The sequence below is a fragment of the Strigops habroptila genome, chromosome 5 (assembly GCF_004027225.2).
Source record: "Strigops habroptila isolate Jane chromosome 5, bStrHab1.2.pri, whole genome shotgun sequence".
Taxonomy (NCBI): domain Eukaryota; kingdom Metazoa; phylum Chordata; class Aves; order Psittaciformes; family Psittacidae; genus Strigops; species Strigops habroptila.
Window position 1 is genome coordinate 66,086,633 of NC_044281.2, and position 15,055 is coordinate 66,101,687.

A 15,055-nucleotide genomic window follows, 5' to 3' on the forward strand; every position below is an offset into this window, starting at 1 on the left:
ATTTGAAAGCGGAAATTGTTGGAACTGGGCCATTAAAAGAGCTGAAGACCTGGCTGATATTTTCAGATAATTTTGCAATGACCAATATTATTTGCATAAGGTCTTTAAGGGTAATGGCTATTTTGAAGATTGAAAGCATATTTGCACCTGTCTGGAGTAGTTCTGTGCAAGAATACCCATCTGGTAGAAAACAAGTGATGTTTCTGCTTGTGTAGCACCTGGTTTTAATTTCAGAGGGGAAACAGAAGAAAATTGCTTCAATGGGTGGTGACATTAAGTACAGCTGCTGTCTGGCAGAAAGCATGTTATCTCCCTTTTACTCAAGTGAAAACACTTCTACCTTGCATCATGGATAAGATCAGAGCTTCAGCTGTATTCTCCCAGAGGAAGAGACAGAAAGGGATGCATTCCCCAAACCTTTCCTGCAGTCATGAAATAAAGTTCAATAAGGTTGTCATTTTTATTATGCAGAGGAAGATGGGTGTGACTAGGAGGATGTTTTTGATGGAGCTGGCAAGAAGAAAAGGCTTCAGAGTAGAAAGTGAGCTAAGGTAGGAAAATGTTCATATGTGTAAAAATAACATGTAGTAATGCTGCTTGAAGCATTCTAATTTGATAAATGCAGTCAAACAAATGACTGTGGTTGAAGTTTTTGCCTATGTATTGGTGGGTATACTTCGCACTTCTGACTAGAAAGGACTGACTGACTTCAGGATTTCAGTGGGTGTTCCTAAAGCACGGTTCATTTCTCATGTCTTCTGGGCTGAGAGGAGGTGGAACGCAAACAGCAAAATTTCTTATTTTTCATCTCTAAAATCTGTGGTTTTAATTTGTCTTAAGTCTGTCAATTTTAATGTGTCTGCCTTTTCAGTGTGCTGCTTCTCACATCGAAAATAAAAAATGCAAGGTGTGAACTTGCAAATGTTTTTCATGGGATATATTTCTATGTATCTGTATAGTCTCAATGGAATCAATGAATCATGTCTTCAGCTGATTTAAATAGACTATTTTCCCCTTGAAGTCAGATTGAGATTAATCTGAATTTAATGGCTAATTCCTGAAATGAAAAAAAGTTAAATATACAGGAATGGAAAATGTGTGTGTGTGTGGGCATTTCTCTAGAACATTTCTGGTGTTCTAATATTTAATCTTCCTGTGAGTAATACACTGATGTGAGCCTCAAAGTTACTGGCTTAAGCTTTGGTACAATCTGGAGGAGCACTGGAGAAAAAACATATGAAAAAAATACCACAGATGTGTCATTTCAGGGTGAAAATATACTCCAGCTGCAGATTTGTCCAGTGGTGTTTCAATAAGCCAACTCATTTTGAAGGAAGCCTTCCTCCAAATAGTGCTTGTCGTGAGTGCTAGTTATATCATATATATAAAACTAGGCAATTCTAACTATAACTGTTATATAGTTATGCAGTTTTTGGAAAGATACATCATTATGTATGTTCTCTGAAAAGCTGGAAGAAAACCAAGTATTGATCGTTTCTCTGTATCTGTATGCAGATAGTATACAACTGGGCCCTCCCTATAAAAGCTCATTTCCACAGATTTTTCAATCCCATCAACTTCGAAAGCCTGAGGAAGAAGGGAGGATGAAATCATTTGTAAAGTAAGATTCAAGCAGGTATCAAACAGAAGTAGGCAATTAGTGTCTGATACAAAACTAATTGATTTCTCAGGGAAAAAAATTAACTGGACTGTTCTGAATCCTACATTAACAATCCTTTGAGGACTGAGTAGAGGCTTTATCTGGGCTACTTTGACACACAGGTGTTTATTGCCAAGATTTCAGACTTTCTGTAAGTTGTATGCAAGGCAGGAGTTACGCTTAATTTCAGCTTAGCTGCTACTGGATAAAACTATTTAACTGTTGATTTTTGTTCTTGAAAATACTAGGGGAAATGCTAAATCTGTTATATTCTATGCCAAGAAAAAAAGCACAGCTGTACAGGTACCAGAGGAAACTGATGCACAGCAGCAAAACTGCTGCTGTGAGCATAGCAATGGCAAAGTTCCCAGATCTGCAGCTTGGTATAAATATATTACATATGAATATTTTATATAAAGTGAAATAAACCACAGGAAACAGAAGTTCTGTGTCTCTAACTGAAGTTTGGTTTTTGTTTTTTTTTTTTTTTTTTAACTCAACTAAAGATGTGATGGTTTAGTGAAAGTCATATCGAGCAGGGTTAAATAATAGTAGTATTTCGTGGAGATTCACCTAACCTACATTTTTAACTTTTTAGATTAAAATTAATTGGGATTTCTTTTTTTTTTTTTTTCCAATGGACTGTATTCTACAAGTTGCACAGCATAGAGGGAAAAATTGTGCTATAACATCATATTTCTCATCTTTCTGAAGTATAGCACATTTAACACATTTCTTATATTTCCAAACTATAGTAGATTTAATGCATTAGAGAATTACGTGATAACAGTTTCTCCTGAGGTGACTCCAGTATTTGTCATTGCGATTTGGCAATTTAATGAAATCAGTGATTATTGTTAGGAATCAGGGTCACAGGGGTTTTGTTGGTGTCCTGGAATGTAGTTTTCTTTGAAAGGTTGTGTAGTCTGCCTTTAACAGTTAGCTACCCAACTGTCTCTACCAGTGCTGCCCTTTCTGCTTGGGCAGGGTGGTAGCTTAATATCTTCAGGTGTTACAGAAGGGCTGCAAAGAGATCTGTTAGGTCTGTTTACTGCATATGCACAAGGCTGTCATCAGATGGGCTACCAGGAGGTTATGGAAGCTTGCAAATGGAGGTGGCTGCCATCAGGATAATTTTTATTCTAATTCTAGGCTTATTTTTATAAAACCTAAATAAAATAATGACAGTCTGTGCCTTTCCCCCAAGAAGTTTAAGAATCCATTTATTGACACCAGTTATTTTTGGCATATATTTCGGAGATAACTGAGGTCCTACAAGTTTCATGAAAATGAAGAGTTTACTCCTTTATCTATTGTCTTTGTGGATGACAGCACCTTCCTGGGGTGTGTGTGGAGGGGGAACCCTAGGAATCACTCAGAATTTCTACCAAGTTATTAGTTTTCTAAACTTGCTGAGGAACACCAGCAGGTCAGGTAGAAATTTACAGATCACCCTAAATACGTATGCAATTTTTTCTTGAAACTTTGTCCCTGTCTGTTACCTTCTTGTGGAAGGTGCAAAGCTGTGTCTTTTTAATCATGAGGTATCATGGGATTCTTTTTAATGTTATCCTAGGACATCAATCCAAATTTAGTGTAATGATATTTGTGTTATTACTATATTTTTAAGCAATATACACCATATAATCTGTTGCACAATATCTTGATCTGTAAATTTTACCTTCACTAAACTAAGATAGCAATTTTGTAAGAGGCTGGCCTCTTAGTAGCAAGGAAGTGATCTTTAGATGGAGTGCATAATTCGTAAGATTTAAGTCATGAATATTTGACAATGCCATATGTAAAGACCTTAATGTAAGTACAGAAAGGTTACATTTACAGAAAGATATTACTAGCTGTAAAGCTTTAAGAATTATTTTAGCAGACTTTTTAATGCTGTAAAGCTTTCATTCATTGATCAGAAATATTGGGAAGGGGCTCTTGGGTATCATAAAGCAGCCTTTTCATTATGGTACTGCTCCTACAAGCCAAATATTTTCAGAGTTGCAAAAAATATGTGTAATAGGATAGCATCTTAGGGAAGGAAAATGATGCTGAAATTAAAAAAAAAAAAAAAAACCAACCCTCTGCATTTACAGGAGCTGTCAGACTAAAGTCTTTCCTCAAAGTAGATTCAGTGACTGGAATAGACATATTGTGTTATGAAAACGTAACTGCTTCCCACATCCTAATGTAGAATATATACTACAGTTTTCAGGAAGTACATGGTAAGTGAATACGGAAATAGCATCTCTGCACATGTGTTCAGGAAAAAAAAGAAAATTTCTTTTTGTGTACTTTTTGACAGTGACTCTGTCACTCATATTGTGGCCGAGAACAACTCCTACCCAGAGGTGATGGACTGGCTGAGAGGACAGGCTGTGGGCGATAGCTCCAGGTTTGAACTACTGGATATCTCCTGGTTTACAGCCTGCATGGAAGCGGGAAGACCAGTTGATTCAGAAATGAAGTATCGTCTCATGGTAAGAGAGATCCTTCTGCATGAATACAGTGACATTCAAAATGAATGACTGTGTGTGATTATTTATTTATTTTTTTAACCTAAAACCATATATGCTTATGTTGTGATAGCATTTCTAATTTTAAAACCTTTTTTCCTGAAATTTATATGAATAATTCACATAGTTTTAATAGATAAAAAAGACCTTCCATACCTTCTATATCAGTGTCTGCTAATGTAAAGTTATTACACCGTCACGTGTTACAAAAAAACGTGAGGATGCTATTAAAGGGGGAAATATCCATAATATCCATCAATGCAGCACTCGTTGTAGTACCTGTGGCATTTCCACAAATATTTCAGCATCATGGTAAATGTTCCCCTGAGAGCAGTGCATTTTAACGGGCTCCTGATGGAATACTTTGCCTCTTCAAAACAATACAAAAATATTAAAACCTTTGCTGTTTGGGATGATCATCTAACTGCTGAGCCCTTGAAGGACCTGTGAAATAAAGGCTGCTGCTGTCTGTGGATATGAATTTACAAACTCGGCACCATAAAGTAAAACTGTGCTAAGAAAAAGAGGTTTTATTATATTGTATTATCTCTCAATGGGAGCTGTAAGTCAGAGGATATTGTGAATGGCAGGCTGATTATTTGGTAAATGGTGTTTGACCTTGAAGCAATGGATGTTGACATGTTTTCCTCCGATCTATATCTGACAAAAGAATGTGCAAATTTCTCAAACTGGAGCGTAGTGTGAAATGGTGGTATTCAGTACCCCCAGTAGAGACTGTTAATGATGAGGGTGTGGTAGGGATGCCTGCGTATGCTGTGCACAGCTCAATGATAGCATGTGTTGCTAGGCCATGAAATAAACCCTGCAGTGCAGCAGGGTGAACCTGTTCCCTTGTTCTGCATGCACTTGAGCCTCACAGTGATTGATTTAATGTGTGCTGGCAAAGAAATTAATTCATACATCAGGAGCATTAAAGGTCTGATCTAAAGCTCTGTGAAGTAAAGTGAGGATTCCTGCTGATTTCTGAAGGTCTCCATGTGAGCTGTGACCCCCCTACAAAACAATAACTGGGAAACCCACAAACACTGGGACCATGGCAGGATCTGCAGCATGTACCTTCCTGTGAGGCAGAGGATGCCTTAATATTTAACAGCAATATTGCGCTGTTTGCTGCTTCTTCATCCTGATGCTTAGATTAGTAAGGATGATTCATAAATACCACTCTTCCCCAAGAAAAACTGCAGCTCCTAATTTATTTTTTCAGCCAGCTTTCATTGCCAGAAACTATTTTTCAGGATTTTATATGTAAGAATTGCTGTTAAATGACACTTGGGGGGGGGAGGAGTGAGTACACCAGATGGAGCTGTCGCTCTCAGGCTCGGCATAATTCCATGACAGAATATGTGTTTATATTTGCAATTCTTCCAACGAAGTATATTTCCAGTATATTTATAATATTTTCAGTGAATCTGCTGGAGGGAGAATAGACTAAAGAAATCAATGCAAAACAGAAAAAAACCTGAAAATCTTGTAACTACTGCATTATGTAATCTCACAGGCAAACAGGTCATAAAAATATAGCTACTCAGAATGCAAAGAAGTTCTCTAAACAAGAAATAAATCTAAAATGTGAGCAAAATCCTGTGAGTTTTGTGGAGTTTCACATCAGGATTAAAAGTAAACCAAATTACCCTTTATGTACGTTATTAATTTCAGCAGTACATGAAGATCTATAGATTCAGATATCTCAGAAAATACCTTTTCATAGATTTTTTTTTTTTTTTCCCAAAGCAAGAAATGCCTTTGTCTTTTTCCAAAATGCCTCCAACAATGCTGAAGCTTACTTTAGTAAAAAATAAAAAGAAAAAAAAAAAAATCAATGAGAAGGCCACTGCTTTAGTTCTCTTTTATATATAAAAATCCTTTTGGAATACTGCTGGAGCAGAAACTTCTGAAAAAGGTAGCAGCACTGTCAGGAGATCATTATTATGCTTTGAGACTGGCTCTGCAAGTAAGAATTTCTGTTTTTATTGAAACATAAAGATTTCATGCTAATAAATGTAGAGTGCAATAAGCAAGCCAGTGACAGCTGTACTATTAACTTTAAAGCTTATAGTTAAGACCAGTCTTAATTATGTAGTGTCTCTAAAGTAATAAACATTTTTGTAAAGCAAACAAGGAAGAGAGGGAGGATTTTAGAAGTTGAGCAAATTTAAAAAGAATTTTATTGTTGCAGTGTCACCATGATTTTTTTTTTTTTTTTCACGCTTGAGAAGTGAGGAAGGATTAAATTAAAGGTTAATTTTCTTTTTAAGTACTAGACTGAACTCATACATAATGTAATTTAATTGAGCTTCACTGAAGACAAATTTGGTCCATTTTGTCAGACTTGTAAAATGTGAAATGAAAGTGAATTAGCAAACTTTGAACTCAGGCTACATTGTGAAGGCTTTGAGGTAAAAGGAATGGATTGCAGTTGGGGAATGTTTTGAGTGAAGTCTTGTCTACATGTATGTTAGTGATACAATTCCTATTAATAGCAGCAAGATTTCATCTTTCAGATCGTACAGTAGCCTGTTTGGAAGGTCATTCTTCATTCAGGACATTTATACTGAAAAGAAATGTCCTTCTCCATGCAAAACAAGGGGAATAAAGTCAGAGTCACAGACCGTTAGCTAACATACTAATTACAATTGTCACTAAAGTACATCTTTCTGTCATTGTGAGTGATCTGAGAGATGCTCTGATGGCAGTGATTTATAGAGTATAAAAGGTTGGGTGATCAGGTCTAAGATGGTCTGAATTCTTATTGATTCATTCAGTAACAGTTGACTTTTACAGTTAATAGCTATCATTTAATTTAATAGGCTATGAAAGAGTGGTAGCTAAACATCTGCTTTAAAGGGAAATTCAAACCTCTGGTAAAGGAATGCCTTTGTCCAGAGACACCTTTCCCACCACGAGCAGATGGGCATTCTGGACAATAGCAGGACATGGACATTAATATGTATGCAAGAGCATCCGCACATGCTAGAAAGTAGTGCTGTTCCCTGGGTAATGAAAAGAAAGAGGCAGAGGGGAAGCTTTCAGAGGGATGAAAAGAAAGCAAGAGAACCGTAAGTGGGTTGGCATGCACAGCAGCCTTAGGAACTCTGTTGTGACTGCGTATCTTCTGCCTTTTCCTCAGTCAGAACCCAAAAGTTGTTAGTCATTTTTTTAGAAAGGAAAATATTTTTATTTCCTTGAACAAAGGATTTCCCTTCGTATTAGGAAAAGGAAGTACAGCATCTTTTGATCCCTTGCCATATCATGTGACGGGCAACCGATACGTGACATCTTTCAGAGTGTCTTGCTCTGTTTCCTTGTGAGAGAGGCTCTAACTAACGGAAGAAATTCTTCGTACTAACAGGCATTTTCCCAGAAAATAAAATGAAACTTATAAACTGGCTGCCTCCTCTTCATAAAATAGTGGGTATCAGCAGGCTTTAGTATTTGATCAATGCTGTCTGGACTTCACAAAGCTGCTGGCTGATGAATAATGTGGCCTGACATAGTTTCTAGTATCTGCACACTTTATTCACTGCTGCTCCATATTCTCTGTTATTTCCCTATGTCGTTATATTTCTTTGTCTTTGTATTAAAAGAATAGATTGACAAAGAGCAAAGTAGTCCCCTACAAGATTAATTCTGCAACTAAGCCTTTCTGCTGTACAAGCTAATGCTAGCGGTACAGGCTGATTTTCCTGCTTATGCCATGTGGAAAATGACTCTGAAGGAATGGCAGCAACATTCATTGTTATTGCAGCGTGGATATGGGGTACAAACTCTGACTAGCTCCAGAATTAAGTAGTCTACAGATTTCGATATTTTTCAGTGGTTGCTTCTGTGCAGTGCACCATAGTTTCATTTTACTATCCTGGAGTCATCTACAAAAAAAAAAAAAAAATAAAATATGGAACTGTAATGCTTACGTTTTTCTCATATCCATAGTTGTTTCTTCTCAGTGCTACAAATTATTTTGAGGTAATGTGAGTTTCCAGGATTGCTTGTTCTACATTGTAATTGTTACTGGATGAAACTTTGGGTTTGTCCTATAATCTGTACAAACAATTTTATCCCATCTGGTCTTCCCACTGAAAAGCAATATCAATCCTGTTCTTTCATTCTGCTGATGATAGACCATCTCTGTAGTTCTCATGCAGGCATTGTAATATTGCCTAAAAGTCAGACTATAGTAATAACTGTTTGCTAGATGTTTTTGCTATTCTTTTCTAGCTGAAATTTCTTCTTCTGTTATATACAGTCAAGTCCTGTCATTTACAAGCATAACTATTATTGATTAAGGAATGCTCAAGTACCTTTGCTAGGGCAGGGACAGGATGTTTATGTGCCAGTCTGTCACGCTTTTAAACACAGAGTTTCTGTGTTAATTTTGCTCTAATCCACAATGCCAGGTAATGCTACATGTAAGACTCTTGTTCTTTGTGTGTCTATGTCTTAATGAAGATAATAGCTTATTATATATTCAATTCAGTAACATTCTGTTTGTTCACAGTCTTTGCAGCTGGCACGATAATTTCAGGCAATGTGTTAGAATCATAGAACCAGCTAGGCTGGAAAAGAGCTTTAAGATCATCAAGTCCAACCATTACCCCAGGACTGCCAAGACCACCACTAAACCACATCACTGAGGGCCTCATCTACATGTTTTTTGAACACTCCAGGGATGTTGATTCCACCACTTCCCTGGGCAGCCTGTTCCAATGCCTGATCACCCTCTCTGTGAAGAAAGTTTTCCTAATACCCCGTCTAAACCTCCCCTGGTGCAGCTTGAGGCCATTACCTCTTGCCCTATGCCTTGTTACTTAGGAGAAGAGGCTGACCTGCCCACCTCACTACAACCTCCTTTCAGGTAGTTGCAGGGAGTGATAAGGTCCCCCCTATGCCTTCTCTTCTCCAAACTAAACAACCCCAGTTCCCTCAGCTGTTCCTCATAAGACTTGTTCTCCAGACCCTTCACCAGCTTTGTTGCCCTTTTCTGGACCTGCTCCTGCTGTAATCAATCATAGTTTATATGATTTTAAAATCAATTTTAAAGTATAATTCATTAATGTGTGCAAAAGTGGATGAGTTGTGCTGTTGATCCTGGCTGAAACCCATTTTGGTTATTCCCAAGAGTGGTCTTACACATTAAATATCTTCCTTCCTTTCAGTGTATACTATAAAAACTGCCATATAATTCACTGCTCCTTCAGCTGTGCAAGCAAATGCCTTTTTTGTGTGTGCATGAATACTGTTATTTAACTATTCTGTATCAAATACAAAGGCAATTTAGCATTGAATTATATGTGGAGGGTGTGTGTGTGAAGGCACACACACATATTTATAGGTTTGTCTAGCACAGATGCTAGCTTAATGCCTTCACGTCTTTGGATGCAGGAGAGAAAGGGCTCAACATTCTGTTATTGGGGTAAAAAATTCCTGTGTATCTTTGTGGTGGTTTTGTTGTTGTTGAACCATTTCCCTGTGGCTTTTGGATAGTGCAATGAAACATGCTTTTGACAGATCTGCCAAATGTCTTCAGACAAAATGACAAATAGCAAACAATACACAGAAATGCTGAGAATGCTTTCAGCATTTCCAAAGTATTTCAGATTTGGGCATTTTTAATGAAACCAAAGGAATTAAAGGAGTGGGCATATGAAGCAGAAGAAAAGCTGGTGCTAGATTGTCTTTTTCCAGTTGCTGTTGAGGAAATTGAGGACTCATGCTCTAGTGCCAATGGAGACATGACTATGTATGTTACCTTTCAGGAGAATTCCCTTCCCACCCTACTGGGGAACTTGGTCAATTTTGCATCAAAATTAGGTGAAAAGCAAATGTGAATGTAGGTAGCCTGGACATGGAAAACTCCATTTAAGATTTGGCACCTGGCTCCTTTTCCTTGCTCAGCGAACACCTAAAAATGATATTTGAATTGGATCAAGCATGTACTGAAGGGGCTGAGTGAGAAACCACATCATAAGGTGAATGCTGGCTGTTGGATGAAGGGATTAAGGAGACTCTTCAAATGCTGTTTGTAAATGTTTCCTTAGCTTTATAATGACCCCAAAGTATAACATTTAGCTTAATGAATTAAATCCAAACAAAAAATATTTTTCATTCATTTTATTGGGGGAGGGGGGGAGGGAGGGAATTTTAAAGTCATACAAACATTTTTCCTTCACTACTGAATATAGCTACAGATCTCAAAAGTCAATTATTTGAGATTTGAGCATCCCTCCCACTCTTCCCCCTCCCCCTCCTTGATATTATATTGAATAATCTAGCGTTTTCCAGGAAAACTCTCTGTTCTTTCAAGCTTATCGATTCTTAAAGCTTTGTAGTTTTTCAGTCTCCCTGCAATAATATGTAGAGATACTTGCCATTTAGAGAGGCTTTTTTCTACTTTTTTTTTAAATGACAATGCCTGCAAGAACTTACCACAGAAAATGAAAAATTCCAGTAATCGCTACAAAAAATTGTATTGTCAGCGCAGCCAATATGAAATTAAATGTTTTTCCTAGGAAGATGGTAGGAGCAGTATTATTCTCTTACCTTCTCTTGAAAGGTACATATTCTGGGCTCATGAAAAGTATTTTTGTAATTTTTTTAAGGTATTTGACAGGTGTGTCACCAACCCTTCCCCCTTTTTTTTTTTCCTTCTTAGGAACAAAGCCATTCTCCTCCTTTGAATACACCTGATTCAGAAGCACCATCATTTGTTGCAAGCAAAGTATCTCAGTATTCATGTCAAAGGAAGACAACTTTAAATAACTGCAACAAGAAGTTCACGGTAATACTTATTCTATCCATGAAACAAAAACTAGCATAAGTAAAAGAATTAATACAATACTTGCACCAACTTTTTTGATAGCTCCTTCACCAAATTCAAGAGTTAAACAGGCAGCACAGTGTTAACAATTTTTAAAAGTTAGCAAAATGCCATACTTAAAATTGAGTACAAGCTTAATTACATCACGTATTGCTGAAAGCTGGACACTGGATCTTTAAATAAACTAATAGCTTGTAAAAACACGAATTTTTAAAAGAAATGATAGAATAACATTCTAAAAATGTCTTTTAGTCTTCCATCACAGTCTCATTGGACAAGTTGGAAGTAATGCTAAGCAAAAGTTTGGTTTAGGTCAATCCAAGGCACTTCACAACTGCTGTGCTATCTTCTAATTTGTGTTTGTTTCTTCAAAGTGTGATTATAGACTTTAGAGTTTCACAGTTGCTTAGTTATGAAAACAGATTGCATGATCAATGTAACTACTTTAACATGACAAAAAAAGCCCTTAAATTAGTCTAGTTAAATAGAAATCTTAGAGACTATAATATTGCCTATTTAATACTCATAACATTACACATTTCAGTGGGTATGGAAGAGCCCGAGTCATCTGGTCTAAATTCCTTTCGAGTTGTTATGTCTAATGGCTCCTCTTGGCTGGCTCTAGATACTCGGTGACAACTATTCAGTAGGAAACATTTGACACAGAGACTTTAACGTACTATATAGTCTGAATAAATCTAGCATAGTTGCATTCATACATTTCAACTACAACATGAAACACCTCCACATCTTCCTAAAGTGTTATGTATTCTGTTATTCTTTATAATTTTTATGCTTTTACTTTGTGTGCGTGCCTATAAATACACACAAATCTTTCAAGTAAATATTATTTGTAAGATCCATATAAAAAGAATAACAGCTACCAGCAATCTGAGGACAAAAAATATTTACAAAGTAAATACTAAAACCTCTGGGAATTCAGAACTAGAGATAAACCTAAAAGCAACTCTGAAATGTCTTGATCTGGGCATGCACAGCTAAAAATTAAACGACCTAAATTTTGCCTTGTAGTGATGCTTTGAAACAATCATCGATTTTACCAAATATATATTATGTTGTTTATAATGAGTTTATAAGAGTGACTACTCTTTGAAGGCACAAAATCGTTGTTAACTTTTTATTGTCATTAACATTTTGAGCACAAAAAGGTCTAGAATATGGTAGTTCCCTTTTAAATAATACCTTTTTAAAAAATTATTTTTTTTTTTTAAACATTTAATATCTTCATTTGGAAATTCCACAGTATTTTTAAATTTTCAAAGACTGAGTGCTATAACTCTACTGAATATATAGTTTGTCTTCTAGCTGTTGAATTTCTGAATTTAGTCCAAGATTCAGTTCAAATTAAAACTATGATAGTAGCAACATATTCATTGAGTGGTTTCTGTTATACCTGTGTTTCACAGAAAGGCAGTCCCTAAATTATTTCCAGGTTTACCATTGCAGCAGTCTTAATGTCAGAGTATTTGTCTCTTGTATTTGATACATGAGTCACATTTCATACAATTATATCAAATTGATATAATGTCAACTTGTATTTGATAAATGAATTTAGCCGAACACATAAGAAGCAGGGCAGTTTCATGATTTAAGTACTGAGACTTCTTTCTGTTATCCTGTGTATCAAAAGTTTCTGAGTCTGGGCAGAAATTAGGTTTCTTGGTAACAAAAGTGGCAGTTTTTCATCCTTGTATATTCAGCATAGCTGTTTGAAGTTCATGCAGTATTTTATTTCAGGAGGTGCTACTGGAAAAGTTGATAATGTGTATGAGTCTGTCTAGCATCTGCATCTTGACAGTTGTAATGCAATTCCTTAGGGCCGTTGCTCTTTTCCTCACAACCAAAGCTTGCTATGACAGCTGAAGGCTTGGGTGTTTATGGACTGCAAGAGCTGGCCCATTCATTGGAGGTCTACCAGTTAGTCTGCCTAATGTCACAGGAGCCTGAATTTCTGGTTTTTGTCAGTCTTGTATTAAACCTGTAATTCACTTTCTCAAATAAAAGTGTTCCAACAGATTTTTACAGTGTGAGCACTCAGCAAGTGCACTGAAGCATTGGTATAATTCACTTGTGCATGCTGTGGTCAGCCAACTGTTAAATGACAGATTTTCCCTGGATTGATGTCATACGTTCTGAAAATTAGGTCCAAACCACCTTGAATTACTTGTTGAGTGGTAGTGTTTTGTTATAACAACTTTTTTCTGTGAGCCAGGGTTGTTCCTTTTTCTTATAGATTTTGTGGTTTCTTTGGTTAGCTGAAAGATAATGTTTTTTGATCTTGCCTATAACAGCGGCCCAAAGCTGCTGTTTGCTTATGCATTCTTATGGATGAACATGTGGATTCTTCCTTTTATCAGACTTTGCCCTGATACCCTGTATCAAATTCCTCTTTCAAATGAGTAGTAGTTATGTTTGAGAAAGAATAATAGTTGCGTTTGGCATCTTTTAGTCTCATGAGAAGAGCAGGAAAACAGTCACTAATAGGCAGTGACATGTATAGCGAGGCTTTGAATGTGCTGATTTCTGGGGAGAGAGACTTTTAGAGACTTGATTTCTGGAGAAATTGGTAATTAGTGACCAGTTTTAATCTTGGTCCTGTTCTGTATATATTTTACCATGCAAGACCATTTATTAAACCAAGTGGTAGATATATTTGGTGAGAGGTCATGAAGACAATTTGGTGGTTTAACACACCATGTGCCATTTCTGTGCTCAACTGTCCCATGTTTCCTTTCTATTATAACAGCCAGAAAATAACTTGTAGAAAGGTGCAACAAACCGGTGTTATATTGTGGAAGAAGCTACAGAGGGGTTGGCAAAGACTATGTAGATGACTGTTTCCTGGCTATGTTCAGTATGGGGCAAACCCTATCTGAATTACTATTTATGAGCTGTTAAGTAGCAGCAAGGCCTGTTGTGTGAAGAATAGACCAAGTATGTGAAATCGCATTTCGAGGAGTAGACAGTGGGATTGTGTGGCAGTTAATGGAGCAGAAATGCAACTGCTTTGGACTTGTGAGTCCTCATGGAGTCTTTGGGTCACTGTGCATCACATACTGTAGCCTCACAGTACATAGGCGAGGAAACTGCCACGAGCTTAACTGATTTGGATGATTCAGGAGTGCACCTGAACACATAGCCCTGACTCCATAGGTGAACTGTTGCTGTTCAGATGGGTAAAGATGCAAAAAAAAAGGGCACATCACTTCACCAGAGGCTGTACCTCAGCATGTTTCTTTTTTTTTTTTTTTCTGTCTTAAACATTAATGTTATTATAGAATATAATATTACAATACTGTTCTCTGTCTTATTTGTAAATAGCTAGCCATCCTCTTCCTCTCCCACTGAAAATATATGCTTGGGGGCTGCACTGTGTTTTCTTGTGGTAAAATAAATGCAGTCATTCTGCTATGCCCAAGAGGGGTTGTTGGATTTGAATATTAATACCAGACTGCAATAAAATTCAGAAAGACATTCTTCTGTGAGGAAAATACAATTTAATTCTTACAAAGAAACTAATTAAGTCAAAGGCAAATGGTTCTGTGATTCTGAGGTTTATTGCTAATGCTACTGAATGTTGCTCTGCTTTGGCTGTTACTCATTGTAATGTGAATGTGGATGTTTAGCATGGGAAAAGGTGCTTGGTTTCCTTTCCACTCTGTTAGAGGGGAAAAAAGGAAAATCCCTTTTTTATTTTCTCTTCTTTTGTGCCTGCAGAAACATGTATCAGTTATGCCAATGGCTCAAGCATTTATTACGATTATTCCATTTTAAAGCAGACCTCAGGAGAACCTCAACTTTAATTTTATAACGAACTTGGGAACTCTATAGGTAGAAACTAACTAACTGAATGCGTACCCTTAAAACATGTACTGTCTTACTGACATAGCTTACTTTCGTAAAAATTCTGAATACAGTACATCAAAACTGCAAACTTTGTAAATGTATGTGAAATGTATACCTATTTGAAATGAACTGGTGGTTTGGTCTAAGGAGGTCTATGACCTCTTCTCATTTTGA

At 36.7% G+C, this 15,055-nt stretch overlaps 1 protein-coding gene across 4 annotated transcripts in view; it reads left to right on the plus strand.

Moving 5' to 3' along the window:
* Nucleotides 1–348: 348 nt before the first annotated feature.
* Nucleotides 349–15,055, plus strand: part of DNTT (DNA nucleotidylexotransferase) — a 91,378-nt gene continuing 76,671 nt past the window's right edge. For 2 of the 4 annotated variants that reach the window (XM_030486427.1, XM_030486429.1), the window contains exons 1-3: nucleotides 349–551; nucleotides 3,969–4,143; nucleotides 10,850–10,975. In XM_030486427.1, the coding sequence (XP_030342287.1) occupies nucleotides 349–551; nucleotides 3,969–4,143; nucleotides 10,850–10,975 (504 nt within the window). The remainder of the gene's footprint in view (nucleotides 552–3,968; nucleotides 4,144–10,849; nucleotides 10,976–15,055) is intronic. The other 2 variants (XM_030486430.1, XM_030486428.1) reach the window with 2 other exon arrangements.